This window comes from Drosophila virilis, chromosome X (genome assembly GCF_030788295.1).
Source record: "Drosophila virilis strain 15010-1051.87 chromosome X, Dvir_AGI_RSII-ME, whole genome shotgun sequence".
Taxonomy (NCBI): domain Eukaryota; kingdom Metazoa; phylum Arthropoda; class Insecta; order Diptera; family Drosophilidae; genus Drosophila; species Drosophila virilis.
Genome location: NC_091543.1, coordinates 28,338,679 through 28,366,417, shown reverse-complemented (window position 1 = coordinate 28,366,417; position 27,739 = coordinate 28,338,679). Strand labels below are relative to the sequence as shown.

The window sequence follows — 27,739 nt, the reverse complement described above, 5'->3', positions numbered from 1 at the left end:
CGATGACAATAACAATAATCAGCTGAAGCAGCTCTTGTGCCACGCAAAATTATAAATTAGTTATTTTTTAATTTAAGGCATCTATAAACAATTGAAATATAGGGCATTGACCGAGGGTGCCTAGATCCACAGGACGCAGACAGTAGGCAGCATGTCGTGGCTAAACAACAGCCTGAACACCATCAAAGGACAACTGACGAACTTGGCCCAGGAGGTGCTGGCCGACACAGCCGGACCCGGTGATGATGAGTACCGCGGACCCGAGCTAGACACCAAAACGGCTGTTGAGCTGCTAACGGAGACGCAAACTCTTAAGGAGCAACTGGAAAATGCATGCGAACTCAAGGATCAGGAGGTAAGTGGGCGCCATGGGGGATTCCCCTAGTTGACCACGTTGTTGTTGTGCCAATGGCCTCAGGTTCCGCTGTACGCTGCACTTGTAGGACTTTCTGCCGAAGGCTTCTGCGCGCCACAACAACCGTCAACCTTGCTATATGATGCATAAGCAGACACACACACACACGCACACACACAGACAGATTTGTAACTTGCCTCATCTTCTCTCCACAGATTGCCGCACTGCGCAAACAGGTTGCCACACTAAAGACCCAAAAGTTAAGCGAAGGCGGCGGCGACGCTGATGGCGACACCAAATCGTTGGTGAGTTGACCAAACTTCTGCAAAAACAAAACACTTTGATTAGCATCTATGGTGGGCGCGATGCCCAATGGGCGTGGCAACAGTAGTTACATGAATCGGCAGCAGCTAAAATCGAAACCCAAACTGCAGCTGCTGCCACCGCCACCGCCACCGCCACGAATATTTCCGGTGCCATGGACCATGTGAACCATACGCTCAGCCATATATGCTGTATACGTACATAGACGTACATACGTATTTATATATATGTACGATATCTGGCATATCGTCTGATGTTTGCTCGCGCGCTGTTTGCATGCAGCGCGATAAGCAAACCGAGCACAGAGCCATCGGCTTTGGCGTCGTCGGTTGCACGTTAAATTGTTCTCTCGCTCATATCCCTAAATTAATATTTAAATTGTGATAAGGCGATGGCAGCGCTCAGGAGCGGCACCAGCAATGGCAATGGCACCAGCAATACCAATAGCAACTGCCTGGGCTGGCTTATCTGTTGCCCCTGCCCCTGCTCCTGCTCCTGCTCCTGCCTCGCAGTCTTTGCAACGTGGCCTTATCAACGTTTACCTGCTGCCACATTATGTTGCGCGCAGCGATAAGCCGCAGCCAGCTTGTCCTACCTGCCCGGCCGCTCGTCCTCCCCGCCCCAAAGCCAGTCCATACCATGTATCATTTGATGGCCGCTCTTCTATGGAAAAAAAAAAAAAGAAAGAATATAACATAGTTTGGGAAATTTCTATTTGATTTAACATTACGTTCTATTTACTTGGTCGGTCATAAATCGGATGTGCTTTTCGCCCATATGCTGCACTCGGCTGTCATATCTACCCAAATGTATAGCTATATACGTGTACATTAACTGAATCCTCATCATCTGCCCGACCCGTTTGTTTAATTTACCGAATTATTTTTGATTGGGCCGCCTATCGACCCGTGCCCCCGTGTCCCCGTGCCCCCGTGTCCCCCTGCCAACCATGCCAAAAGCAGAACCCTTCCCCCAAGCGACCTGCGAACTAACTGATATGCTCTTTCAATTGTTTGGGGTTTGACTCTTTCATTTGATTTGATTTCTTTTTTTTTTTAATCGACTGCTTAACCAACTCGTGCATAACTGTACCAGGTGCTCAGTTTATCGAGCATGTGTTATCGATAGACATTTAAACTTACTGCCGTTCAGTTTTCGAAGAATTCAATCGAAGTCCGAAAACTGAGAGCCTTGCGATTCAAGGACTTACATATTTCGAATTGCTGAAAGCGATCCTGAATATAATGTTGGCATATACAAGAGCACAATAAAGGAATAATCTAATGCTTTGCTCTCTCGAATGCTATTGGCCTTGGGCGAATGATAATAGGTTTCGTATATCGTCTCAGATAACACCTATAAAAGTCTATGAAACATACGACAAACTCGAAGATTTGAAATGCGTTTGGTTAAGAGTCTTGCTCGCTTTTAATCCATTTCCATGGGTACAGTTGAAACAAGCAACAATTGTTGTCTGTGCTCATCTACTATATGGCATATAGACGCCCGATGCTGATCAGATTTTGGTTTTTTAAAGCTTTCCATTGCTGGTTTTAACTAGAAAATCTTAAACAACCACATAGCTTTTCATGTAACTACGCGAAACTTATTCCAATTGTTCATGGAATTCGTGTAATATAGGCGTTTGATCCGATCCGCAACAAAATTAAGGACCTAGAAGCAGATACGGCTTTATCATTGCAACAATCACAGACTAATTTCTTGTCTGCATTTGTGCAATTCAAGTATTTGCAGGGATTTCAGATGCGAATGCAAGCAAATGTGAAAGAGATTTTTCCGATCTTCACATGTAAATTCTTGTAAACAAAACACGTTCTCTTTAACATTCGTAAATATATCTTGAAATAGCATGATAATATATATTTAAATGAATAATAGTTGGTAATATATATATATATATATATATATAATCATGGGATTAACTGGATTATAGGCATGCAAAAATATATTTGTATTTTGGAAGCCCAAAACCCACCAGATGGGTCTGCCTGACGCGGGGTTGGAGTTGGAGTTGGGCTGTTGAGTTGTCAGATATCGGCTGATGTTATCTTTATCTCTGGACTGGATCGATAGCGGACGCCATATTGTTTTGCATAATAATAGCGACTGGCCGGCGGGCGGACGGACGGGTGGCGATAAGCGGGATTGGTCGACTGGTCGACCCCATTAACTGTTAACCATGTGGCCACAAATAGCTGGATTGTTATCTTATCCGGGTCGAGCTGGCCAGGATTCGATGGGTGGCAACTGTTCGTCCGTTATCAGGGCGAGGCTCATAGTGGGAGTGGGGAGTGGGGATAGGGGTTGGGTGTTGGGGGTTGGAAACGAGCGCCTGTGCCCATGCCCGGGGGTTGACATCCGCCTATAAAAGCTGACCCACCTGCTCATTGTCATTCATTTCTCGTTACGTGCGATCGTCGCCCGGTTTTCGACTAACTCAACTCAACAATTCGTTGGCCCGTCTTGCACCCGCATAAAGTGTTAATTTTCTTAACGTTTCTTTTTTTGTTTTTGTTGTTTGCCGTTTATTTTTTATTTTATTTTTTTTTTTTGTACACACTCGGTTTTTGGCTGTGCTCTATTGTTGCTGGCCTAGAAAGACAAAAACGCAATTTGCATTTGAAAATCGTGTGAACATTTTCCAAAAAAAAGCAGGCCAACAGCAAATAAGTATTTTTCAAAGAGTTTTTCTTTTCGTTTCGCGTTTCTATTTGTTTCTTTTTTTTTCTTCTTTTTTTCTATTTATCTATATTTTTTTTAACGTGCCGGAAGTTGCGACTGCAGTTTTTCAGTTGAGGTGAGTTACAACAAAAAATAAAAAACAGAAAAGAAGACAAAAATAAAATACAATTTGTAAAAATTGATAGAAATAATTGCAGTCGGTGCGGGCTGCCCGACTATGTCATACCCTCCACCCAGCTAAATAAGCGAGTAATATTTAGGATAACAGTTTTCACTAAAGGTCAAAACAGACTTTAAAAACAGCGCTGCAAACCCAAATATAAATAATCACTGGTTCAGTTTGTGAACTCTTTAAAGTAGGGCTGCAAGCTAAGAAAATGTTTTGGTTCATATTGCGAACCAGCTCCCTGTCGTTGGAATCGGTTCGTGAACCTGCTAATCTTGCTTTGCTGTAAATTTGCACAATTTTAATAAAACAGTTAAACTTTTTGATTTTTGGCTGCCCGTTCTACTGAAAATATTGCATACTATGTGCTTTCATATGGGAATTGCGGGCTATATTTGATTTTCAGCCAAACCTTGGCATCTACCAAATATATTTAGACATTTATGCTGTGGACCTAATTGCTTCTCAAGCGATTTTCATAATTTCCATTTCGAGCTTAAGCAAAATATACTATGAGCTGCGTACTGGGCCAAATAGAGTTGGAATTTTCAACTTGAACCGGTTCGGCTCAAAATTGATTTGTGGCCTTTCTGTAGCATATTTGGCTCTTCAAAATTGGAGCATACACTGTACAACAATATACTCTCTCTTCACAATATGTTAAAAATTTATAAATTTGATAACAAAAAAAAAAAAAAAAGGAGAATAAAAATGTGTTTTCCATGCGCCAGCGCAAAGCGAAATTAGTTTAATTGTTCAATTTAAATGCAATGATTAGACGGGCACAGGCAAATCTCTGTCGACACGAGCGACGAGCACGCACCTGGCGTTGATAATGGGCTCAGCGCTCGGCGGGAGGGGGCGGTAATCCAGAGGGAGTGGGCGGCAGGCAGGCTATTGGAGAGGGGGCGGCGGGATCGGATCGCGTCAGCAAATTGAGAGCTGGTTGACATGTGGTCGGGTAATGAAGCGCGCATCGCAAGAAGCCAAACTGGGCTGAGGACGGGCTGCGAGCGGTTTGGGGTTGGCTACGGGCGGGAGGGAGGGGGTGGGGGCCTGGCATTGTGGCGTGCACTGGCCCGCCGGAAGCACGCCATGTTGGCAGCGTCGCGTTCCAACAACAAATATAAACTATTTGGCATTAGCAACTAATGTAACATGTCAGCTACAAAACGCACGTGGACGGGCAGGGCAGGGCAGGGCAGGGCAGGGCAGAGGAGGGGTGGAGAGTGGTAATAGTGGGGGAGGCTGTTGGCGGGATTTATTTACTGCTATCAGGGCCCAACGATTGGGTTAGATCATCAAAAAAGTAAAAATAAAAATTCTCTCTCAAGCGACGCGAATCAATGCGAAATTTGGAGCCGAAGAGAGGCAGGCCGGATAGAGGGGCTGTCAGGTTGTTGTATGCCTGTTTCTGCTCGCCGGCCTCCATTTTTGCGGCCACGTCAGCTCCAGCCCGAGCCGCAGCCGCAGCGTGTGTTCCATTTCGAAATGTTGATTTGTTACGCTCGGTCAAACTGTGTCAAATGGCTTTCAGCTGCAACACTTCTTCTTCTTGCTCATAATTAGTGCAACACACAGGTGGCTCGTCGGGGGAGCTGTTCAGAGGGGAGGGGGGGAAGGTGGTCTATGGCATTGGCTCTGCCTGTTAGCCATGGACCGATCGTCGCCGGCTTGTCCAATTTGCGTGTCAATCGCTGAACATCGCTTTTGCACTGGTTTTTCATGTTTGTGTTTTATAAATTTTTTATTTGACTGCATTTAATATTTTCTCTAGCAAATGTAATTTGAAGGGCCTAAGACAAAAGCAAGCAGAAGGAAGATATTCGATAGATTATTCGAACTGTAAAAAACTAGATATATGTATGTTCTATTATCGAATAATATAAGCAAAACGAGTTTTCTTTTGTTTTACAATATTTCCCTCTATTTACAAAAACGAGTTACCGCTTGGTTTACAATATTTCCCCCTATTAACATAATATCGATAAATTGATCGACTTTAATCGATTGATAATCGATAGTTGATCGACTCTTCGATGTTTAGCATAACCCGAAACTACAAGCGCCAAATATGCTAGATTGGTTCGTATACAGGTTCTAAATATTTCACTTCCCGATTCCCCTAAAAGTGAGAAGAAAACAAAGGCATAGCTTTGCGTTTTCGTATAGCACTATCGTATAGTTTTATTATACATACAAACTTATTCTTGATTATTCTCAAGAATGCAGTCGATAAACTTTTGTGATTCCCCTTGTCTACGGAATCGATAAGAATCGATATCGAAATATATACATTTTTGGGGGCATCCTATTTTGCAATAGATGGGGAATATTTCACTTTTTGGATGCAACCACTTGCCCACCATATTGGTCTTTTATATGTATCATATGTACAATTTAATGCCATATTTATTTTCAGCATAAATTCGCATCAAGATCGGACAATAAACTCCGAAGTTATTCGGAAACCAATCGATTTTTATGTGAATTGAGCCAAGCTGGAATGCTTGCAAGGGCAAAGTTGACGGCTTCTTCGAGTCCCGACTAGAGCACATTTAGCATATAACATATATATGTTATATTTAAACATATGTTTGCTATAATTTGCATGTCTGTCGAGCGGCTCTTTGTGGCCACTTGTCAATCAAGTTGCTCAACGTGCTCGTATCGGCTGCCCACCCACTGTGCCAGCTGCCATTCAGAGCCTAACCTAATACCCAAATGGTCAAGCAATGAAAATCAAGTTGCATTTGTGAAATTATCCAAAGTTGCAAACACAAGCCCCCGCCAACCCCTTCGAGCTAACCCGCGTCCGCCGAGAGCCAAAACGTTGCATGACGCTAAGTGCAGTTGTTGTTGTTGTTGTTGTTGTTGTTGCTGTTGTCGCAGAGAACTGCAATTATTTTATTACAATTTTTTTTGTTTTTTTTTTTTTTTTTAGATTTGATAGTTGACATTGTTTATTGTTGTTGTCGTTTTCTGTTGGTTTCTATAAACAATCAACGAAGCGAGCGGCAATTTTCACTAACTGCCCAACTGAGAAGCTAACAATGCCATTGCACAGTGTCCCAATCAGACTCCAAATCAATTTGGGGCCTGCGAACACATACACACACACACACACACACACACACAAACATACGCCCGCACATTATGCAGTCGTGTGTTTGTCATAATTCACACACAGATGGCGCTGCTGCAGCAACGTTTGCTGCTCGGAACTTCCGTTGTGTGCCACGTTGTTGCGTGTGTGTAACGAGACTTGGATCGAGGCCTAAACGACGTTTTAGCCGAGAATCCCCCTTCCCACCTTCCCACCTTACTCAACCCTGCAACCCCTTGCAGCTTGCAGCTGCAATACCCGCAACATTCGACGCAACTTGACTGCAATTGAAATTTGTACTCAATTCGGAAAGTTGGTCGTTTCTCAGTAGCTTAACCTTCGTGGTAATTATATGGGTGCACTTATATTTATGTATTATCTATTCAAGTCTGTGCTTGTGAGTGCAGCTCATTGTTGTCACACGTGCATAGCATAGTTCGGAGCTGCTTTGCCGTCAGGCATCTGCCAATCAAAAACTAATTAACCCGCTAGGTTTTCACTAGTACGAAGTATCAATAACTTCTTGTCCATTTGACACTGGCAAGGACAAAGCTTTAGCCATGTTACAACTATTTGTAATAATATTTTATCATTTTGAATACCCTGTATCGAATTCACTGATGAATTTGTATCTGTTCGCGAGCCTGGTTTTCCACATGGAAAAGTTGTCTCCAGCTATTGGTTCGCATCCGGATCTCTCACTTTTTTTCCCATTTTTTGCCATAGAAGAATTCTTTCTATTTATTAGAAGCCACCTGGCATTGCGCAATCTATGTTTTCTCTTCAAATTTTCCAACTTCACTTTTCCACTCATTTTCCGTATGTGGCAATTTGAAAGTCTTTCCGCTTTACTTCGAACCAGCACTTTCACACAGCGCTGTGAACTATCGGTGCTCGTTGCATCCTGTGTTTTCAATAATCGCGAGGTAACGCTTTGAAAAGAAGTCTGTCAAGCCGAACGTATTCATTCTGAGCTCTGCAACAGTTTCCACCCAGCGGCGTGAATTTTTCGCAAGAGTTGAATTAAATAACGCAAGATATTCGAGCATGAGTTAAAATTCAATTGAATGGTAAAAACTAACACTAAATATATAATACAACTTAATTCAATTTAATAATATGGCTCATTATATGTTGAGGGCTTGTCAGTTTTCTCTTTCATCCAAATACGCCGCTAACTGTGCTGCGATCCTTGCCTTGCTTCTGCTGACCCACTTGCACCCCGTACTTGATATGTGGCCACGTTCTTAGAACGCACCACCCCCACCAGCCCCGCCAGCCCCCCATCAGTCGCACCGTCGCACCAGCAGTGGCTAATTGGAAAATGGTAAGAGATGCGTTTTGAGCATTTTTGTTGTCTGTTGAGCGATGACTTCGACGCGTCGCTTTGCACAATTTGTTTAGCTATTTTATGGGCCGTGGGCTATTTGGGCGTTCTAGTTTCTCAGATTTTCGATTTAAGCTGCAGCAACAACAGCAACAACAAATGTTAAAGTAACAAAACATATTTTCATTTTTGCTGCCTTTTTTTAATACTCTTCCAAAGGGGGCCTTACAATTTGGACACGAGGCTTGTCTCTCGTTCTTAAGCCGTTCGTCATGAAACTTTGCTTGGGTTCGTCTTTCAATGGCAGCATTTAAGTCGAAGTCGGCTCAGATTGGATTACTTTATCATATAGTAGCTTGTTTTTTAAGATATGTTATCTTTACCACAAGCTACCCAATGCTCCTCACATTTATGTTCTCTGCCAGATCTTAGGCCATATTTCTGATAGGGTATTTAATCGTCGGCATATTGTAAATAGCTGCTAATTCTTGCTTGTTTGTTGCTTTTGTTTGTGGTGTTTATGCAACTGCGCGACTTGCCAATAAAAACCTTAACGCAACGTTCGCACACCTTCAACACACACTCGCACACACACACACACACACACACACACACACACACGCTATGCAACTGCATATTCCCTGTCCCGCCCCTCGGCCTTACCCGCTGAGAAAAGCGCGCACTTAGTTTTTCCAGTGCAAAAAGTCTGGGCTATAAATATGGGCGCTTAAATTTCGTCATTTATGGCCCGACTGGCCTGCAAACGAAAATCTTTTCATAATTTAATGCTTATTAGCATTTGGCTGGAAAGAAACACCAATAGCGCGCGCAGCGCTTGGAACGGGGAGCCAACTTCTCTCCTCCCCCTCACCCTCCCCTCCCCCCTCCCCTCTCTCAGTCGTGGATGCAGTGGGAATGGCTGGCGAGAGCAATATTTTCTAGAGAGTTAAGGTTCATGTTCACTGAGAAGTAGCAAATGGCCAGTGAAAGGTTACGCGAAAGCGCAAGCGAAAATTTTAATAAAAAAAAAAAATAGAATAGAATAGAATATAAATTGTGCTCTAATTGAAGTCTTACACAAATTTTCCTTGCCTATAAATCGATATTTTACTTATCGATTTGTGAAGTTATCAAAACAATGCTTTAAGATTCGGCTTGTGTACTTGGTTTTGGCTTTCAGGAATATTTATCTAACATCATTTGGTTCTTAATTACAAGTTCTAATGAAGAATTGCACTTCTTTCTATTCATCGATTATTTATCGATTTGTGGAGTTATCGAAAGCTATCAAGTTTGATTGTCTGACAAACATTATAAGCATAAATTCGGTAGAGGGTAAAAGAATAAAATGGAGTTTCAGGTTCAAACTTTTTGGTCTTGATAGGCTTCATTTTATATTATATAATATAAATCATATTCTGTTAAATTTCTTTAAGAAAATATTAAATTTACAGTAGCTTATTTTCAAAATTAATGTGAAATACATAATATTTTTAAAGAAACTGAGCTCTACTTTGTAGAATAAAAGAAAGGTTCTAGTTTTTTTTTAATGCTTTTATTTGGAGTCGCCCAGACAAGAAAATCTCTAGTGTTCAGCCGCTTGGAGCTGGGTCAACTGAGTCTCGGATGGCGGAATTGAAGCGCGTTATTTGAATTTGATTTCTTGCCTGAATTTTAACAGCAATGTGTTAAATGGATGCCAATACAAAGCGGCTTGCCGTTTGCCCGGTTCCTCTTCTTCTTCTTGTTGCTGCTGCTGCTGCTGCTGCTCCGTCTGTTGCTGTGCTCCGTGACGTGACACCAGGTAACAACGTACGTACCAAGTGCTATATACACACACACACACACGCACACACACTCATGTATACCCTAAGTATCACTGTGTGTGTGTGTATATGCAGCTATGTACTGCCGTATCTTTGTATATCTATAGCTCGGGCTGCGTTGCTCTAGATAAACTTTAAACATTTACGTTACTAACGACAACAAGAGCCTCCTTCTAGTCGGCAGTGCCTGACTAGAAGATACCCTGCCTTTCCCTTTTCTCCCATTTGTTCAATATTTTTCAATAACTTCGGTGCTTATAGTCCGATCCTTTTGAGGTATCCAAAAAGTGCAATATTTAAATCTGTATAAAGAGTTTTGTAGCTCGAATATCTATGCTCTCCTCTGTCTGTTAGATAGATGTGCATGTAGCCATTATACCCTTTTACCCGTTTGCAATAGGTTGAGGGTATAAGAGCTGCGACAAAGTCTTGTCATTGATCATTATGCATCCGCATCCGTGTGCCGCATCTTTACATAGTTTGACGTGGGGATTGGTTGGATACTATTCCGTGTATCTGGTAGTATTAAGTCGATCTCTCTATCTGTTACTCTTACTCTGACTCTGTGGCTCTCCCTCTCCCTCTCCCTCTTTCTGTCCCTCTCTGGCTAGCTTTAACTTATGCGCGTGTTTTCGATGCTCGTTTTCCACATATTGATCGAACGTGTGCAAATAAAATACAATTTAAATATTTATTATCTTTGCAGTTCGTTAGCATCTTGTATCTGTTTAAGCACACTGCGACTTGGCCTCAATTTTGGAGCTATTGATATATACGCATAGATCGCGTCTATATACATATATGTATTAAGCCAGATCCATGGCTTGTATGTGTGCGTGTGTTCCATAACTACAGTTCCCGGAACAAAACAAATATCAACAATATGAAAATTTATACAATTGGGTCGACAATTGGCGCCGCCAAGACGTCCGTCTTTTAAAAGGCAGCAGGGCGGGCTTGGGTGGTGGGGGGGTTGCTGAATTTCTTCTGCTATATGGAAGCTATATATGTATACGGGGGAAATATATAACAACAATTCGATTTGCATTTGTAACAGAACGAAATGCGTTAGAAAAATGTTGTTGCTGTTGTTGTCGTTGTCGTTGTTGTTGTTGTTGTTGTTGTTGTTGCTGCTGTTGCTGATAAAAGAAAAGCCCTCCCCAAAACTAATTAACGCCTGCAACGTGTGTAGTGTGCTTTGGTGTGCGGGTCGCGGCTCGCGGCTCGCTCTCCGGCAATAGTTTGACTTTTGGGCCGTGGAAACGACAAATGTGGCCTATGTGTTGCCGTTGCCGTTGCCGTTGCCGTTGCTGATATCGCTGGCGGCAACAGCTGTGCGAAAGAGAGCGCCAATGCAGGCGTATCCAGTTGCTGGAAAGAGATGCAGGCACAGGTATACTACACTTCATGGCTTGACTGTATTTTTATCTGCTAATTAAACACAGACGCTCGATCGCAATAGCAGAAAAAAAAAATACAAAACAAAACAAAAAACAGCTACATTAACAGCCCCGTTTAAAACGTCAACGACGTGGCCATATAGAACGCATATGTATTATATACATACATATATCTGTATAAACATTTATGTTATACAGTATCTATGCAAATTTCAAGCCGTGGCGCTAGGAGTCCACCATATGCCCGACAATTACCACAATTTTGCTGACGCTTGCAACACCAGAACAAAGGCAAGAAGAAGACACACAAAACCACTGCAAACCACATTACAAATGTGCTAAAAGATACAAATACATGAATTCACATATATGCCAAACATATATCCAAATGTTTATATGGATATTTCTATATATATCTATATACATACATATATATTATTCAACGGGCCGAGCCCGCCATTCGCATCTGCTAAATGCCAACAAGTAACTGTGTCTACACAGCGCAAAATATTCTAGTACTTAGTGCTAAGCTGTGGCAATCGAAACATTTTCATTCTGTTGATTATTTTGTTTTATTAATGAGTGCAATATTAAGCTCGAATGGAGGCTAGAAAGTTGATGGTAAATGTTGATAAATAAAAATACCAATAAAAAAGTAATAAATAAATAAAAGACTTTTAAAAAAAAAGTCAGAAAATGAATTTCAAAAAATTATAAAATACGTTTAATAGCATTAAAAAACAATTTATATTTATGTAACATAATTTCGAAACTCTTTCCAACATTCATTCATAAAAATATATTGGCTTTCAAAGCCAATCTTTCAAAGAATAATCTTTTTCTTTATATTCTTTCTGCTGGTTTATCGCATATTTTCGCTCTTGAAAACTTGTTTTCCCCCATGCTAATACCAAGTTTTATCTACAATTCCAAAAATGCCACTAAGCCACAAATTATTCTGCTCAAATTTAGAATCTAAATGAATAAACATGGCACTTTTGTTTTCTCTCAGTGTACAAATACCTTGCACTTTCTTACTATTTCCTATGCATGGGTCTCTCTTTATATATGTGTGTGTGTGTGTGTGTGTGTATCTGTGCCCTATACTCCGTACTATATGGACCCACGGGTCAGGTTGTCCATCTAGGGAGGATCTTACACACGCACACCTGGGCGCAGCACACCTATGTGAATATTTGTTTGCCCATTTTCAACAAGTTGTTGCTATGTATATCTAAAACTGAAACTAAATTTTGAGATCGTTTGTCGCTGAAGATACAAAAGCGCAGCACAGCGACGTGACGCTAGCAGCAACTGCGGCGGCAGCGGCAGCGGCAGCAGCAGCGGCGTCGTCGGCGTTGAGAACAAACAGAAACAAAGCAAATAGAAGCGATGCGTCGACGTCTCCGTCTTCGTCGTCGTCATTGCTAACAACAACAAAGGCAAGAATAAGTACACAACAAAAAAAAAAAAACAAAACAAAACACGGGAATGTCTGACTAAAATATACCCTACACTAAGTGCGGAACTGCCGTTTCAAACCTTTCAGTTGCCCTGCATACATTCATATGTCCACGCATGTCATGCACGGCTGTGTTGCTTCTTCTCTCATCATCATAAACCTCCAATAGTTTCGACGGAATGGTTTGTTGAAATATATTAGATCTGCGTATACTATTTGAGTGCATACCTGCAAAATTTGGCGTCTATCTCTTATTAGACTACAGGTGTGTTGCCTGTAAAAGTCTGTAAATCGATTTTGTAGCAAAAGTGAGTTATCGATGATTTTAATTAGAGGATCGGATCCTACGTTCTGAATTTGATTTGACGCCCTTTGGCTCGTATAGTCTTATAGATCGGTTGGAGAGTTCTGGCTCGAGCTGTTTTATTGCCAGTTCCCTAAATTTGCACCAAACCAAATGATCCCTTTTTTCCTTCATTGTCAATGGGTATAAAAAGGGCAGCTATTTTTTTTTTAAAACTTTTTTCTTTTTACCGAAAAGCAACAACAAGAAACGTCACTTAATTTCAAGTTAAATAGCCGACGCGCATTATTTGAGTTTTGAAATGGAGAGCACAAGTCGCAGTCGGATCGGTATACCATATGCACCCATACATATGCATAAGTTTACATGCATTATATTCATATAAGCATATAGGGAGAGCCACACACTTAGTGGTACATATGTATATATGCATATGCAATGGACATTGGGAAAATGTGGTGTATGCACAACTGGACGGCGTCTTGTGCACCTCTGTTTGAATATGATTAGATAGATAGATGTGCATGTAAAGCACAAAATTGTTAATCCCACGCACCGAAGCCAGCGGAAATGCTCAAACTGAGACACTCATCAATCAATAATATTTAATATTTACTTAAATTCGGGTAATTTGAGAGATCAACAGTAAACAACAGGATCGAATAGATACAAGCTACAAATTTCTTAAATAATAATTATTGATATTTATTTGAGGAGTAAAGAGAATCTTTGAGGATGTAATTTAAATGTCGTTATGAGAAATGAAAATATTTATTATTTCTGTGATCTATTTTGTAAGAGTATTTCTGTTTCTTAAAAATATATAGTTATATACTAGTTTTAAAAGATATGCTCGCAGTTGAACTCTCCGAGCTATCGATTTATTCACTATCGCTAAATAACGGAATTGGGGATCGAACTTCAAATGCCGTAGCATATAATATCGCTCATTCTTTGTGCACATTTGTGCCCTTTCTTAACCATTTTTCAAATGTTAGATATATTTTTGTTTTTTATTTTATTTTGCATTTTTTGGTTTATATTAAAATATTAGTATAATAGAAAAAAGAATCCAGCAATTATATCATTCTTAGCTTATTTTGTTTGTCTTCTGCACGTAATTTGATCAACTAGGATTATCTCCACTTGGTTTTACACCCCATTTTGGTGTATATCGTTCCCATAGAATTCCACGCAGCATAAACACTCATATATGCATACATGCATAGGCAGTGGCAACGCTCAAGTTTACGTTGCAATGTGCTGACATGGCGGCGCTTGGCCGACAGGAGTTGCCACTTAGCTGCTGGCCGAGCGCGCACATATACACTGACATACAGAAATAGAAACAAATACGCACACATGTGTAGCCGCATTTAACCATTTGTATCACTGTATGGGTTTGTAGTTTGTGCAAGTCTACAGTTGGCTTGTTGATCGTTGCGCTGCCGTCGCTGCCGACGCGCTGCAATGACAACAACGACGACGACAACGTTGGCTTCGGCTTCGGCTTCGGCTCCGATTCGTTGTTAGCTCGTGTCTCTGGCTGTGGCTCTCAGCGCTCCGCTATTTTCCCCCATGGCGCATTGCACGTTGCGTTCACTCGTCGATCGGTCGCGCTGCGGGCAAGACGTGACTTGGGCCCAGTACGCTGTGCGCCGGCAAACGACATGCGTTGCCAACTATTCGACATTTAAGTACATTTCATTAACGTTTGTTTGGCTCATTTTTTTTTGTGTTTTTTATTGTTGTTGATGCCTGCTCAAAACGTTTAAAGTTGTAAAAAAAAAAAAAAACGCGAATATTACACGACGCCGTTGTTGTCGTTGACGTCGCGGTTTGCAAGCGTCAAGTGCCTGCCAAGTGAAAATTAACCGGGTTTTTTTCCGTTCTATGTACTTTACAATAATTTAGTTACGTTTCCATTTTTTTTTGTATTTTTAATTTTTTTTTTTCGAACTAAAAACTAAAACTGAAAACCTTAAACTGAAACCGAGAGTCATAAATTCTCAGAGCTGCCAAATTAAAAATTGAAATTTTTTGCTGACAGGCGACAAAAATGTAAGTTTTTTTTTGTTTGTTGTATCTGACTGTGCTGTTTTTTGTATTCCGTATATTGTTGTTGTTTTTTCTCTTGTTTTTTTTTTTCTTTTTTGCAAATGCTCATTATATTTACATGTGTGTAAGTACGTGTACTTAATTATGAAGCTGAAGCTGTGTCTGTCTGGCCAGCAACAAGATTTCATCGTCATTTTCGCCTTGACTTTCGACTTTTGTCTCTTGACATCTTCTCATATTAGCTTATTAGCTCCGTTTTGTGCAAGTAATTCCCGGCCTTTTCTAGTTGGATATTGAACTGCATGCACTAAATTATTATACTTTATGATAAGTCATTTTATTTAGTTGTTGTGGCAAGTTCGGCGAGCCGAGAGAGAGCCAAAGTGCATATATTTTTGCATGTTCCTATATCTAATCCCGCTGTATCTATATCTCTAAGTATACAGATATAAATTTTGTATATGTCTGTGTACATACGATGTGTGCTTGTAAAAGTTGGCACAGCTGGAAAAGAAATCAAATTCATGCTCATAAATTATATTTGCATTGCCTCCGAGCTCGAAAGACTACATATATATATTTAAGTAATTTTTATAATTTTTCGGCATTTCGGAATCTTAGTAAACTTTTTCAACTGACATGCTGAACTACAAATGCCCTTTTCTTGCCATTTTGCAGAGGCAAAATACATAAACCTCTCCTGTCTGTAGAAGGGCCCCATTTTTAAATATTTTATACAAATCAGCAGATTTCCAGATACCCCAAGGTCTTGCAACAGGCAGAAACTATCCAGAGCTTTGTTCCCATAATGCTAAAGACAATACTTAACTAATATAGAATATAGTTATTTAGCCATTATGGTGTCTGGAGCCTTGAGATAAGATCCAATAATTTCAATCGAATAAACTAAACTAGTACGATTCGAATGAAGGATATTCGATGAATATTGTTGTTGCCACTTGTTGCATGTGCAAATTTCTCGTATTGTTTGCAATATGCAATCGAATTTGGGTTTTGTTTCGGGCGAATGGAACCAAATACCAACAAAACGCAGACGCTGCCGCAACCAGAAACCCAAAGTCGAATGCGAATCGAAGCCAAACTAGAAATCGCTCAGACACTCGGTTTCCGCGTAAAGTTTGTGACTCCCCGGGGTCTCGTTGCTGTTTATGCCAGCCAGCCAGCCCCTGGCCTCCCTCTCGCCTGCTGTCCCCACCCAATGGATGCAAATAATTGAGTGCGTCGGCATCTGGAGTTATGTTATTTATAAACAATCAAATTGGATATGGCGTTTGCCCCAATTGGAAACCCTTCGGTATGCCACGGACCTGTCGGGCACGTCGTACACACCCCGGCTGTGAGTGTATAAGCATGTAACATACTATATGGGCACGGTTATGGCTCGGCGATAAGATAAGCCACAGCAATGGCAATGGCAATGGGCAGTGGCCACGTGAAGACGTTAACCCAGCTAATCCAATCAGAATTGGTCTAACTCAGTTGGTTTCACACAAACTTAATTATTCTTAAAGCTATTTATTATTGCATTATGATTTGGAATTCTTGAGTGTATTTTTTTGGTTGATTCACTTAGTTGATCGTTTTTGTGCAATTGTCTCACCCAGTTTTGACTCATGGTTGGCTCTGAAAAATTCCATGTGCTTTTATTTTATGTCTTTCGTATTGTTTTTTTACCAACAATATTGATAAGAATTTTGTGTTTTATTTTTATTTCTATTGAATTTGTATGAACGTTGTTGAACTCATATCTAAAATTGGAAGTGCTTATACTTGATAAAAATGTTCATTTGGAAGCAACGCGATCGGTCGGACACCTCCCCAAAGCTCTGACAAATTTCTAATTATTTTCAAGTAATTTTACTTTTAATTTTACAGCAACAACAAATTTAATTATTTTCTATTTATTTATTATTTATTTATTTTACAAATTCTTCACTATTTTGGAATGAGGATATTTGCTAAACTTATAATTAGGGGCATTCCCTATACTTTTGTAGTGCATTCTGATGTGCCTTTTAATGCCTCCTGTGCCTCCGAATGCTTTGGATAAATTGTGTTTAGTTTTATTAAATATTATTTTTACTGGGTATCAAATGCTAGCCAGTTTTATATACATGGTTATCAAATGGATTATTGTACAACAACTTTTATGTCCTTGTGTGAACATACGAAAAATATTTCATGGGATCTTTTCAGATCTGGTTCATGCACATTTAGGATTGTATCTAGAGTCTTGAGCAGGGTCTTCTTTTATATATATATATTTATTTATTATATGATGTATGTATATTATATTAAATTTCTTCTCTAAAGTTTTCGGTCAGTTTTCCCTCACCGAAGCATATTGTCACTCTTTAATTTTAGCTGTTTCTGCACTTTTTCAAGAGGTTTCGTTTTATTTGTCGTGTTCTTCTTCTTGTATTGCTTGGATTACACGTTGTTGGCAAATATTTTGTGGCTTGTGTTTGGGTGCTTTTCGGGCTAAGCAGCGGCTGCTTTTGTTCTCTAGATTTTCGGTTCACTTCCGGTTCTCCAGGGTGCGATCAGCCTTGCCCACTCCCAGGGAGCTCCCTACACGCCCCTAACTGTGCTCCAACCCATTGAATTTGGTAGCTTCTAGCAGTTACCATACATATTTTGCTGTATCTCTCTTCCTTTTTTCTTTCATTTATCTTATCTGTCGCAATGGTATTCGGTCTGCTTCTTCTTTATTTGTTTGCTCTTGTCGTTGTTGCTCTCGTTTATTGTTGTTATTAGAGGGTATTGCTGTGTTTGCATTTCGGCTGTGTGTGCCATATAACAACCATATATATATATATATGTGTGTACCTATGTGTCATATCTATGTATAAGTATGGTTATCTATGGGTTTATGGCCTGACCGGCTCCGCATAGATACATATGTATATGTATCTATGGTTTATCATATCACATAGTTTTGGGTATGTCCAACCAACTGACGCACAAACTGATCGATTGTCTGTTGCCCATAATCTGCTCTATGGAGGGAGACAGAGACAGAAAGAGAAAGAGATAGAGCAAGAGCAAGAGGGTGTGTGAGAGTGAACGAGATAACGCTAGTCAGCCAGACAGTGAGACACTCAACCAAATGAATAATTTGACTAATATTTGTTTATGAAACACAAGTGTTTTCACACCCAGACACACACACGCACACACACACACACACACACACACACACACACACACACACACACATTTGGTTACATGACAGCCATGCGAGCTCTGCCTGTGGATAACCCAGTTTGAAGTTTGCACAAGTGTCTTATTTTTACGCTGAGCCTATTAAAAACGGACAAAGAGAGTAGTAAGGTTTTTTTACAAATTTGAAATGTGGTAATTTTACGTTGAATATTTCCTCCACATTGCCTCAAAATTAAATGCAAACGCACTTTAGTATACACCCTTTTTGCGCGCCATATTTCAGATCCGATAAAGATCGGACTATGAACACCGAAGTTGATCAAGAATGCATTTCCCTTGAACAAGGGGAACAAGCACATCGTATGCTGGGCTTAAAGTATCTTCCAGTCGTGCACTCCCAACCTAATTCCTTCACTGTATGTACTATGATGCAAATATAACTAGAGACATTCAAGCCACATATGCCATGCTGATTATCGTGTGCCACGCCTCATGCGCCCTGTCTGTCACATTTGAGCATTTCGCAAGCATGTTTCGTGGCACATTTTGTGCTAATTTTAATTAAGTTTTCCCCGTTTACGAGCAGCCATTTTGCCGGGGCGCCCAACCAACCAGTCATCATCGTCATGGGCTTTTATCGTCAGAACACAACACCCCCCCACCCCCCATTGCTTATCGCTGTGTGGCAGCCATCTTTTTTGGCTTGGCTCTGCTCGCGACTCACGATTCTCAGACTCTTTCATAAACTCATTAACGCTCGCATGTCTCACGCGCTCCGCCCGCAGCACCTGACACAATGTGCTCGGCGCGGCGTGGTGTGGGGGGAGGGGGCGAGGCGCATGCGTGGCGCCAAGTGCTCCAATGGGTATCTATGGGTAGGGTTATGAGTTACACAGAGATCGGTTAATATTTGATAGACTAATATCTTTCAGACAAGTCCAGATGCCGTAGAAACAGACAGGGCTAACTATATGTACATATATGTATACGGTATACACAGCTTGTCGTCCTGAACGGTTTTATGTGCAGATCAGTTACACGTTGACTGACACAGCACCTCTCTAGGCGATTCTCATGAATTCAAGCAAGGTTTTTTATGCCATTTTTAGTTGGTGAGTGAGAGTAAGTGTGAGTAAGAGAGTGCTATAGGAATTTGAAGTACAGAGGAAGGAAGAAAATATAATATATTGAGATATATAAGGGAAAAGAGGAAAAGGCGAAAATAAACAAGAGTATCAGAGAGATGGAGAGAGAGAGAGAAAGGGATGACGGAACTAAACGATAGAGAGAGAGAGAGAGACAGAGAGATCGACAGAAATGAGGATTAATCGTTTAAGAGGGAGAAAGTAAGTGAAAATGAAAGCAAGTCAGAAACTTATCAGCTTGGTACTAATTTCGAAAATTTAGAAATTTAGTATATAAGTGAGACTCGCATAGAAAGGCTACTTGTCCTTCTCGTCCATTTAAAATGTAAGTTATTCGAAAGGAATTAGAATTGTTTTATTGCAAAATGAACATTAGTTCCATTTGTGCTTAGTTAATTATATTTTAAAGGTAATTTGTGGCTTTTTATTTTAAATACACTCAAAAAAAAAATTGTATTTATTTATTAAGTTACCAAAACCAAGTTGCTTTGAGTTTTATGTTAGATATTCTGTTTGTCGGGCTTTGTAAAAATAGTGTCAGAAAAGAAAAAGAGCAATCGATTGGTTCCGATTTCAAGCGAATCCGCTCGAATTGCAAATTTTTCTTGTCTTTCAACTAAACGTATATTGAATATGGTAAATAAGTATTTCTTGGTGGCCTGAGAGTATATTAAATATTTGGTAAACTAATCAGTTTCCTGTGTATTTATCTATGTGCTCTCGCAGAACTCAGGCGAAGCTCGAAATGTGGAAGACAGCTGGTGCTGGGAGCCCGCCACAGCTGCTACAGCCGCAACAGCGGCGGATAGCAAAGGCTCATCGCAAACTGGAATGGTGGACGTGGCGCTGGTCGACACACCAGATGTGTCTGGGCTGAACAAGATTATTGCGGATCTGGAGCAATATAATGGTGAGCTGCGCAACTCGCTGGAAATGCTTGACGCGCAGCATGAGGTGGCGATGCAGAATGTGCTGAGCCAGAAGGCAGAGCTGCAGTCACAGCTGACGGAGCTGAAGGAGCTACAGGCCGAACGCCTCGTGGCCCACGAGCTGGAAATGGCGCGCCTGAAGGCACAGCTGGCCGATGAGCAGCAGCGGCATCAGGCCGTGACGATTGCCCAGGAGCAGCTGCAGCAGCGCGTCGAGCAACAGTCTGAGGAGCTGAAGCGCTGCCAGCTCGAGCTGGGCGAGATGCAGCAGCTGCTGGACAAGCGGGCCAATGACAATGGCGAACTGATCGAGCGTGTGCGTCAGGTTGATGCCGAGCGCGAGAAGCTGCAACTTGAGTTGGATGAGGTTGTCAAACAGGCGAAGGAAAAGAAAACTTCGGAGTCTTCGAACAGCTCATCGACGGGCGGAAAGCACAGCGAGGATGAGTTTATAGTCGTGCGCAATACTGATGCAACCGGTTCCAGCTCGGATCCAGATCCAGATGCGGATGCCGATGCGGATGCCGATGCGGATGCGGCTGCCACCATGCCGCCAACCAAGGAGCAGCTGCGCAACAAGCTCGTCGCCCTGGAGTCTCGCATCGGCGAGCTAAGTGCTGCCAATGCCAAGCTTCAGGATGCCGACCTGGAGCGTCAGCTGGCGGACAGTGTGCGACTCGAGCAGGTGTCGGAGCTGGAGACGCGTCTGCGCATAAGCGAGAGCGAGAAGGAGCAGCTGCAGCTGGAACTGCAGCGCAAGCTGCAACAGCTGATGCTCCAAAATCAGGAGCTCAAACTGAACGCTGAGGCTGATCAGGAGACACACGCCAATGATCTCGAGCAGCAGCTGGGCTCGTTGCGTGCCGAGAATCGTCGGCTGCGCCAGGAGCTAGACGCGAACATTGCCCAGGCCAAGTTCCGTCAGGCCATTGCCGAGGAAAAGGAGGAGATTACCGATCTAGACATGGAACCGGATGAAGTTGACAGCTCGCGGCACCTATTCTCAATCCTCGAATCCCTGGTGGCTGACAAATCGGACCAGGCCCTGACTCGCACATATCAGATAATTAACGAGCGCTTGAAGAGTGTGACTGGCACCGAGAGGCAGCTGTCGGATCTGCGCAAGCAGCTGCTAATGGTTGAGCACGACAAGAAGACGCTCGAGGCGGACATCTCGCAGTACGTGCTCCAGTGCGACGAGCTAATGAAAAACAATGAGACGCTGCTCAACGAGCTGGACAAGCTAAAGCGCAACAAGCTGGAGACCATCGAGGAGCATCACGAGGAGACAATTGCGCAGCTCGAATCGCAGCTAGAAGAACTGCAATCGCTGCTGCAGCTCCAGGAGGAGCACAAACTAGAGATCGCACAGCTCGAAGGCGGCAATCAGGACCAGCTGGCGGAATTGAAAGCGCACGTAGCACAGCAATCCAAAGAGCTGGCGGACAAGCAGCAGGAAATAGAGCAGCTCTCAGCTCGTCTGGATCAAATTAAATCCATTCCGCAAGACGGCTCTCAATTGGAGCGAGAGGCGGAAATGAGTGCACAACTGGAGCAGCTCGAACAGGAATTGCGGGCCAAGGAACAGCAGCTCAATTTGCAGTTCGAAGAGAAAGAAGCGGCGCTCCAGGCCCAGCTGAATGCCAAGCAGCAGCAACTGCACGAGAGCACCGAGAAATGTGAGCAGCTGGAGGCACAGCTGAAGCTGGTCGAGGCGCAGCTGCGGGAGCTGAAACAAATGACCGAACAGTGCAGCGAAAGCGAGCTACTCAAAAAGAAGCTGGAGGCCAGGGAACAGGATTTGGAGGAGCTGCGCGACCAATTGCAATGCAGTCGGCTGGAATTGTTCGAGAGCAAAAATTGTGGCAAGCAGCTTAAATTGGAGATGGAGGATCTGCAGCGGCAGCTAACGGACTCGACATGGCTGCGAGCAGAGCTCGAGAAGAAGACGGCGCTGCTGCTGAGCAGCGGAGAAGCTACCGAGCAGTTGCAGACACAGCTGGACAAGCTGCAGGCACTCTACGCCCATGAAAAGGCAGGCGACAAGGAGAGTCAAATGCGTGATGAGTTGGCGTCCATGGAGCAGCAGCTAAAGCAATTGAGCGAGGAGCGCGACCGGCTGCTGGCAAATGCACAGGAGTGCGAACAGCTCAGGCAGCAGCTGGCCGAGCTTCATTCGACAATCAAGGAACTGCAGGACACATCCGCAGGCAGCAGCACAGACATAGAGCAGCTGACTGCGCAGCTTCAGGCGAAGGAGCAAGAGCTGGCGCAGCTGAAGGAGAATAGCGCCCAACTACAGCAGAGCCTCGATACGTTGAACGGCGAGAAACAGGAACTGATAAGGGGCTTGCAGCAGAAGCATATGGAGAATACACAATACTATGCGGAAATACAGCGACTGCAGCCGCAGGAGCAGAAGCTGCTTGAGCTAATCAAGGAGCGCGAGAAACTTTGCGATCAGATCAGCTTCTTGAAGGAGAAGTCCGACATATTAACCACAAATCTGCTCACCGAGCAAACCAATCAGCGCCTGCTGCAACAGCAACAGGCCGATGCCCAGGAGCAACAGGCGAGTGTTCAACGGGATTTGGAGCGTCTGCGGGCCCATCTCGTCGAGATCGAGGAGCTGCACACGCAGGAGAGCGTTCAGCTGCAGCGTGAACTCGATGAGGCCAGGGACAAGCAGGCGGCCCTACAGCATGAGGTATCTAAATCCAGCAATGCCTACACTTCGGCCAGGTGAGTTACCGCTCGTGTGCGTTAATTAGCGTCTATGCATGTGTGTGTGTGTGTGTGTGCGTCTGGTCGTGTTTGTGTGTGTGTGTGTGCTTAATTATATAGTTCTGATAAGCGTGCGCCAGAACATGACTCACTTGCGGGGGTCGCCATTTTGAAAGCCTGTATTCACCGCGAGTCACGCTCATGTGGCGCGGCGAGGCGAGGCGAATTCACCTGCTGCCAGCAGCGTTGTGTGATTATTCTAATTGCAATCAGCATACGGAATGTCATGCGCCATACTTTCCACTGAATTGCCATTTCGATTGTTATCGATAGCAGCAGCTGGGGAAGCACAACTGTACTTAATTGGAAGTCTCAAACGAAATACTCTGCTGCAGCTGTGCATCAAATTTAAATTCTTACCGCTTTGAGGGGCTGAGGCTGATCGACATTTATTTTATTTATTTAAGAAAACAATATTCTTGTTAATTACACCACATGAGTCCACTTTTAATTTGATTGAATCAAATGTACTTTGGAAGTGAAAGGCTACAATTTTAAGAGCAGCTTTCCAACTTAAGCTAACAGCTTTAGTTATTTACATTAAAGGCAATGAAATATTAGAGTTTGGCTTTTATATGACGTGCATTTAATATATTAATTGCTCAACTAATTTCCTCTGGCTCAATTCAAATCGCCAACTGTGAGCTAATCTTGTGTTTAACTATTTTTACTCTCAAAACAGCATAAGAGCTAACCAACAGGCGGAGACCTTGCAGGCACAGCACGTGCTGCTCTTGCAACAGCGCGACGAACTACTTGCCAAGCTGGGCCAACATGAAGACCGCGAACAACGACAACAGGCGGCCCTAACCAATCTGCAGTGCGCACTGGAACAGTTCCAGAATGGTAAGAGTCTTACAAATGACAAGTTCTCAAGTCCAACAGCTGTATTCAAATATATTCCAGACAAGGAGCATGACATTGCAACGGCTACGCAGCGGATGCGCCGCGAGATGCAGGCACAGCTGGAGCAGCAGGCCCAGCTGCAGTCGGAGATCAATGGATTGCAACAGCAATTGGCCGATGCCAATCAGGGACTGCGTGCCGCGTCCCGGCTCTCCGATCAGCTGGAGGCTGGACAGCAAACCATAGCCGTGCTCCGTGACGAAGGTGAGTCTATGCACTCCGAGCAAGCAGGCCAATGGATTTTGACTAACCCAAAAAAGTCGGCTACCGTTCGTGTATCTAAAATCGCACTACCCTGCATATTCAATTTTCAAGTTATAATTAAACAAAAAGATAAAAAGAAAAAGAGAAAAAAAAAATACAAATACCAATTTATTGACTAAGCAAATCCCTTCAATTACCACTCAGTTATCGGCATGTACTTAACCCACGATTCACATCATGGCTTACACTGGCCTGAATACTATATATATTAAACCTGTTAACTATTTACTTGATCTCACGCATAAACTCGCACCAAGTTCTATTTGAATGTTAAATGTTTAGAGAGCGTATGTGTTTGAGTGTGTGTGAACGTGTGTGTGTGAGTGTGTGTGTGTGTGTGTGTGTGTGCATGAGTATGGCTGTGAGCGTGAGAGAGAAAGTACAAGATGTCACCTCACCCGATTCTCAAAGGTAAATATCAGCTGGTAATTCTGGGAGCAATGCCTAAATATGAAACACTCGGAATTTCAGTTGGTATCGACTTTTTTGAATTGCATTTTATCACCAAGCGCAAAAAAAAATAACAGAAGAATAATACAAATAAAATCGAATCTGAAAAAAAAAGAAAAACCAAAAACAAAATAAAATTAAAAAAAAAAAAAAAAAAGTACACACAAATTCAATCGCACCTACGGCATGTGGCTATATTGGCTGTAACCCTAAGTTGGTCCATAGAGCAGGTAAACCCAATCCGGAACACATATTCCAATCAGCTAAACCTCACTACTAAAAACACGTCCGTCCGTTCGGCTCGATCCCCCGATCGCCCGATCCCTAAAACACTTCTCACTTCCTGTTGCTGGTACACACAAACACAAAACTTCTTCTATATATCTGCCTTTTATGTTGTAAACTAAACTGTTTATTTATTTATTTTTATTATTTGATTAATTGTAATTTTCAGTTTTGATTTGTAGCTTCGATTTTTAGTGTATAGATATCGTGTACTGGAACCACTGTGCAGAGGCAAAAAAAAGAGAGAATAAAAATAAAATTGAAAATTACTTTAAAAATTTGTTAAAAAATGTGGAAAATAGTAGGCTATATTTGTGGTATTATTTGCTAGTATATTGCAGTATGTTTCCTTGTATTTTTATTTTTAGCTAATTTTCTGCACACTGGTTCCAAGTTATACCCGAGTTATGTGTTATATATATGATTTATTTTGATATTGTACTTTGCTGTTGCCTGCTTGTTATTTCTTTCATTATTTAACTATGTTTTATATATACATATATTGTAAGCCAATATTTACTCTTAACATATGTATGCTAAATTATTTCAATTTGTTGTTAGTTTTAATTTTGTATTTTATGATTTATTTTCTTATTATTTATATATGTTCTGAGTTTGTAATGCGTTTTTTTTTAGACCGCTATCGTAACCCGTATATCCGTATATCCGTAATACGTCAAAAATCAGAGAGAGAGAGAGAGAGAGAGAAACAAAAAATATACAGCCTCCTCTATATTGTTGTTAAACTTATCTGCAGCATTGATTAATCTCAATTTGTAAATGTGAGCGATTTTAAAGTATTTGACGCACTCACTTTGCAATTGGAGATTGCTCGAGATTGCAGCTTATGCCACATAATGTAAAAACTTAATTCTTGAATGCATACACAGACACCACATACATAAATATACCCTATAAATATATACATATATGTGCATATATATTTATATTTATGCCACGTACATATATACATACGTACTACGTACACTTGCATATACTCTTTTTAGCTCTATTGTTGTTGTTGTTGTTTTGCCCGCCAGCTAAATAATTGATTTGATTTAACTGAATTTGTTTGTTATTGTTTGCATTCGATTTTTGAGTTTTGCCAGCTTGAATTTTCTTTTGCACTGCGTGTGTGCTTGGCTCACACAGCCAACACAGTCAGCCCCCATTAGCTAGACCCGACGGACCCAGACACCCTGCCACCCAGCCAACCAGCCAACCAGCCACTCAGCCAACAGAGAAGCTGCCTCTTAGCCAAATGCCAGCCGCATCAACATTAATAGCAGCCGCATCAACAGCCGCATCAGCATCCGCATCAGCGTCTGTACGGTTGAGTATTACATCAGGTACTGGTGTGCCATTTAACTAACAACCAGTACTTATGTCATACTACGCCGTGCAGTGGGCGCACTAACCGCATGCCACGCCTTTCAAAAATGTTTATGTTCGCACACGCGCGCGCCCTCCTCGTCTCCCCGTGTCAATGTGTTACGCTTTAAATTATGATCTTGGCATACTTCTTAGGCTAAGAGTTGTGCGCTTATTATTCGAGACGTTCTGAATGCAATTTGTTTTCTTTGGTACTTTCCGCACAGTGGACAGCCTTAAGGAAGCCAATCTCAAGCTGGAGCAGAGCCTCAGCAGCAGCGAGTCCAGCCAGACGGACAAGATTGACAAGAGTCTCATCAAGAGCCTGCTCATCGGCTATGTGGTTAGCGGGCATGCGGGTGATAAGCAGCAGGTGCTGCGCATGATATCCACCCTGCTGGACTTTAACGATCAGGAGGCTAACAAGGTGGGCCTCAACAAGCCGCAGAGCAGCTGGCTGGGCAGTATACTCGGCGGTGGCGGCGGGGGCTCCTCCTCGACCAGCGCAGGTAAAGTTATTTCTATTGAACTACGTCTTGCATACCCCAACTAACTTGCATATCCCCCTGCTACAGGCAATGAGAATCTGCTGCAGGCTTTTGTCCAGTTTCTGGAACAGGAATCACAGCCGCAATCGACGGCGCAGTCACGACCCAATCTGCTGAGCTTGGCCAAACAAACGGAGGCAACGTCTGCAGCGTCCTCAGCAACAGGAGCAGGAGGAGATGCAACAACAGTGGCCGCATCAGCAGCAGCACCATCAACAGCAGCAGCAACTTCAGCGGCAGCAACAACAGCAACCAGTGGCGAGCAGTCGATGCATGCCACGCCCCCTTCGCCGGCAATGCCACCAATGCAATCGCTGCACATGAGCGGCAACGAATTTGCGCCGACGCGGAACTCCAGCTCGATATTGAAGGATATTCTCAGTGATACTTGATTGTTATAGAATACCTTGGAACTGTGTCTTCTGCGTGTGATGATTGCCTTTAATTATTTTACTATTTTTTTGTTTTTTGATTAAAATAAGTTCTGATAAAATTGATTAGTTGTATATTGAAACGTGCAATTAAAGTACCATTCGGTAGCACTATCTATATCGTTTAACCCATGTACTCGTATTTACTACTCCAAATACACATCTATGATTGTATACTCTAACTATATATATGCCCTTTCCCAATTTTATAAACACACCTTGTACGTGCAGCAAGCGCACCTGTAAATATGTAATATGCTATTTATACAAAATGCCAACGAAGCGGACACCAATAGGGTATCCTGTCGCCTGTCATTGATGCGCCTTAATAGCAGCTCGCCAAACAGCAGCACATAGAATTATATAAACAAAAGCCGGAAATAAATATTTAAAAATCAATAAACTAAAA

The 27,739-nt window shown here is 42.3% G+C and overlaps 1 protein-coding gene across 2 annotated transcripts; it reads left to right on the top strand.

The window, feature by feature from the left end:
- Positions 1–23: 23 nt before the first annotated feature.
- Positions 24–27,739, top strand: Gmap (Golgi microtubule-associated protein). 2 transcript variants are annotated; one of them, XM_002054975.4, is made up of 7 exons: positions 24–355; positions 571–660; positions 20,089–23,033; positions 23,758–23,921; positions 23,982–24,185; positions 26,579–26,860; positions 26,927–27,739. In XM_002054975.4, exons 1-7 carry the CDS (start codon positions 152–154, stop codon positions 27,289–27,291), a joined length of 4,254 nt encoding a protein of 1,417 aa, XP_002055011.2. In that variant the 5' UTR covers positions 24–151; the 3' UTR covers positions 27,292–27,739. The 2 variants fall into 2 exon arrangements, with proteins under 2 accessions (XP_002055011.2, XP_015026614.1); XM_015171128.3 differs by lacking the exons at positions 24–355; positions 571–660 and adding an exon at positions 14,597–15,034.

Excerpts from the sequence above, each read along its gene's own strand:
- Gmap (XM_002054975.4), top strand. The coding sequence starts at position 152 with ATGTCGTGGCTAAACAACAGCCTGAACACCATCAAAGGACAACTGACG. Across the intron at positions 23,922-23,981 it reads ACTGGAACAGTTCCAGAATG|ACAAGGAGCATGACATTGCA; the intron begins GTAAGAGTCTTA and ends AATATATTCCAG. Across the intron at positions 24,186-26,578 it reads AGCCGTGCTCCGTGACGAAG|TGGACAGCCTTAAGGAAGCC; the intron begins GTGAGTCTATGC and ends CTTTCCGCACAG.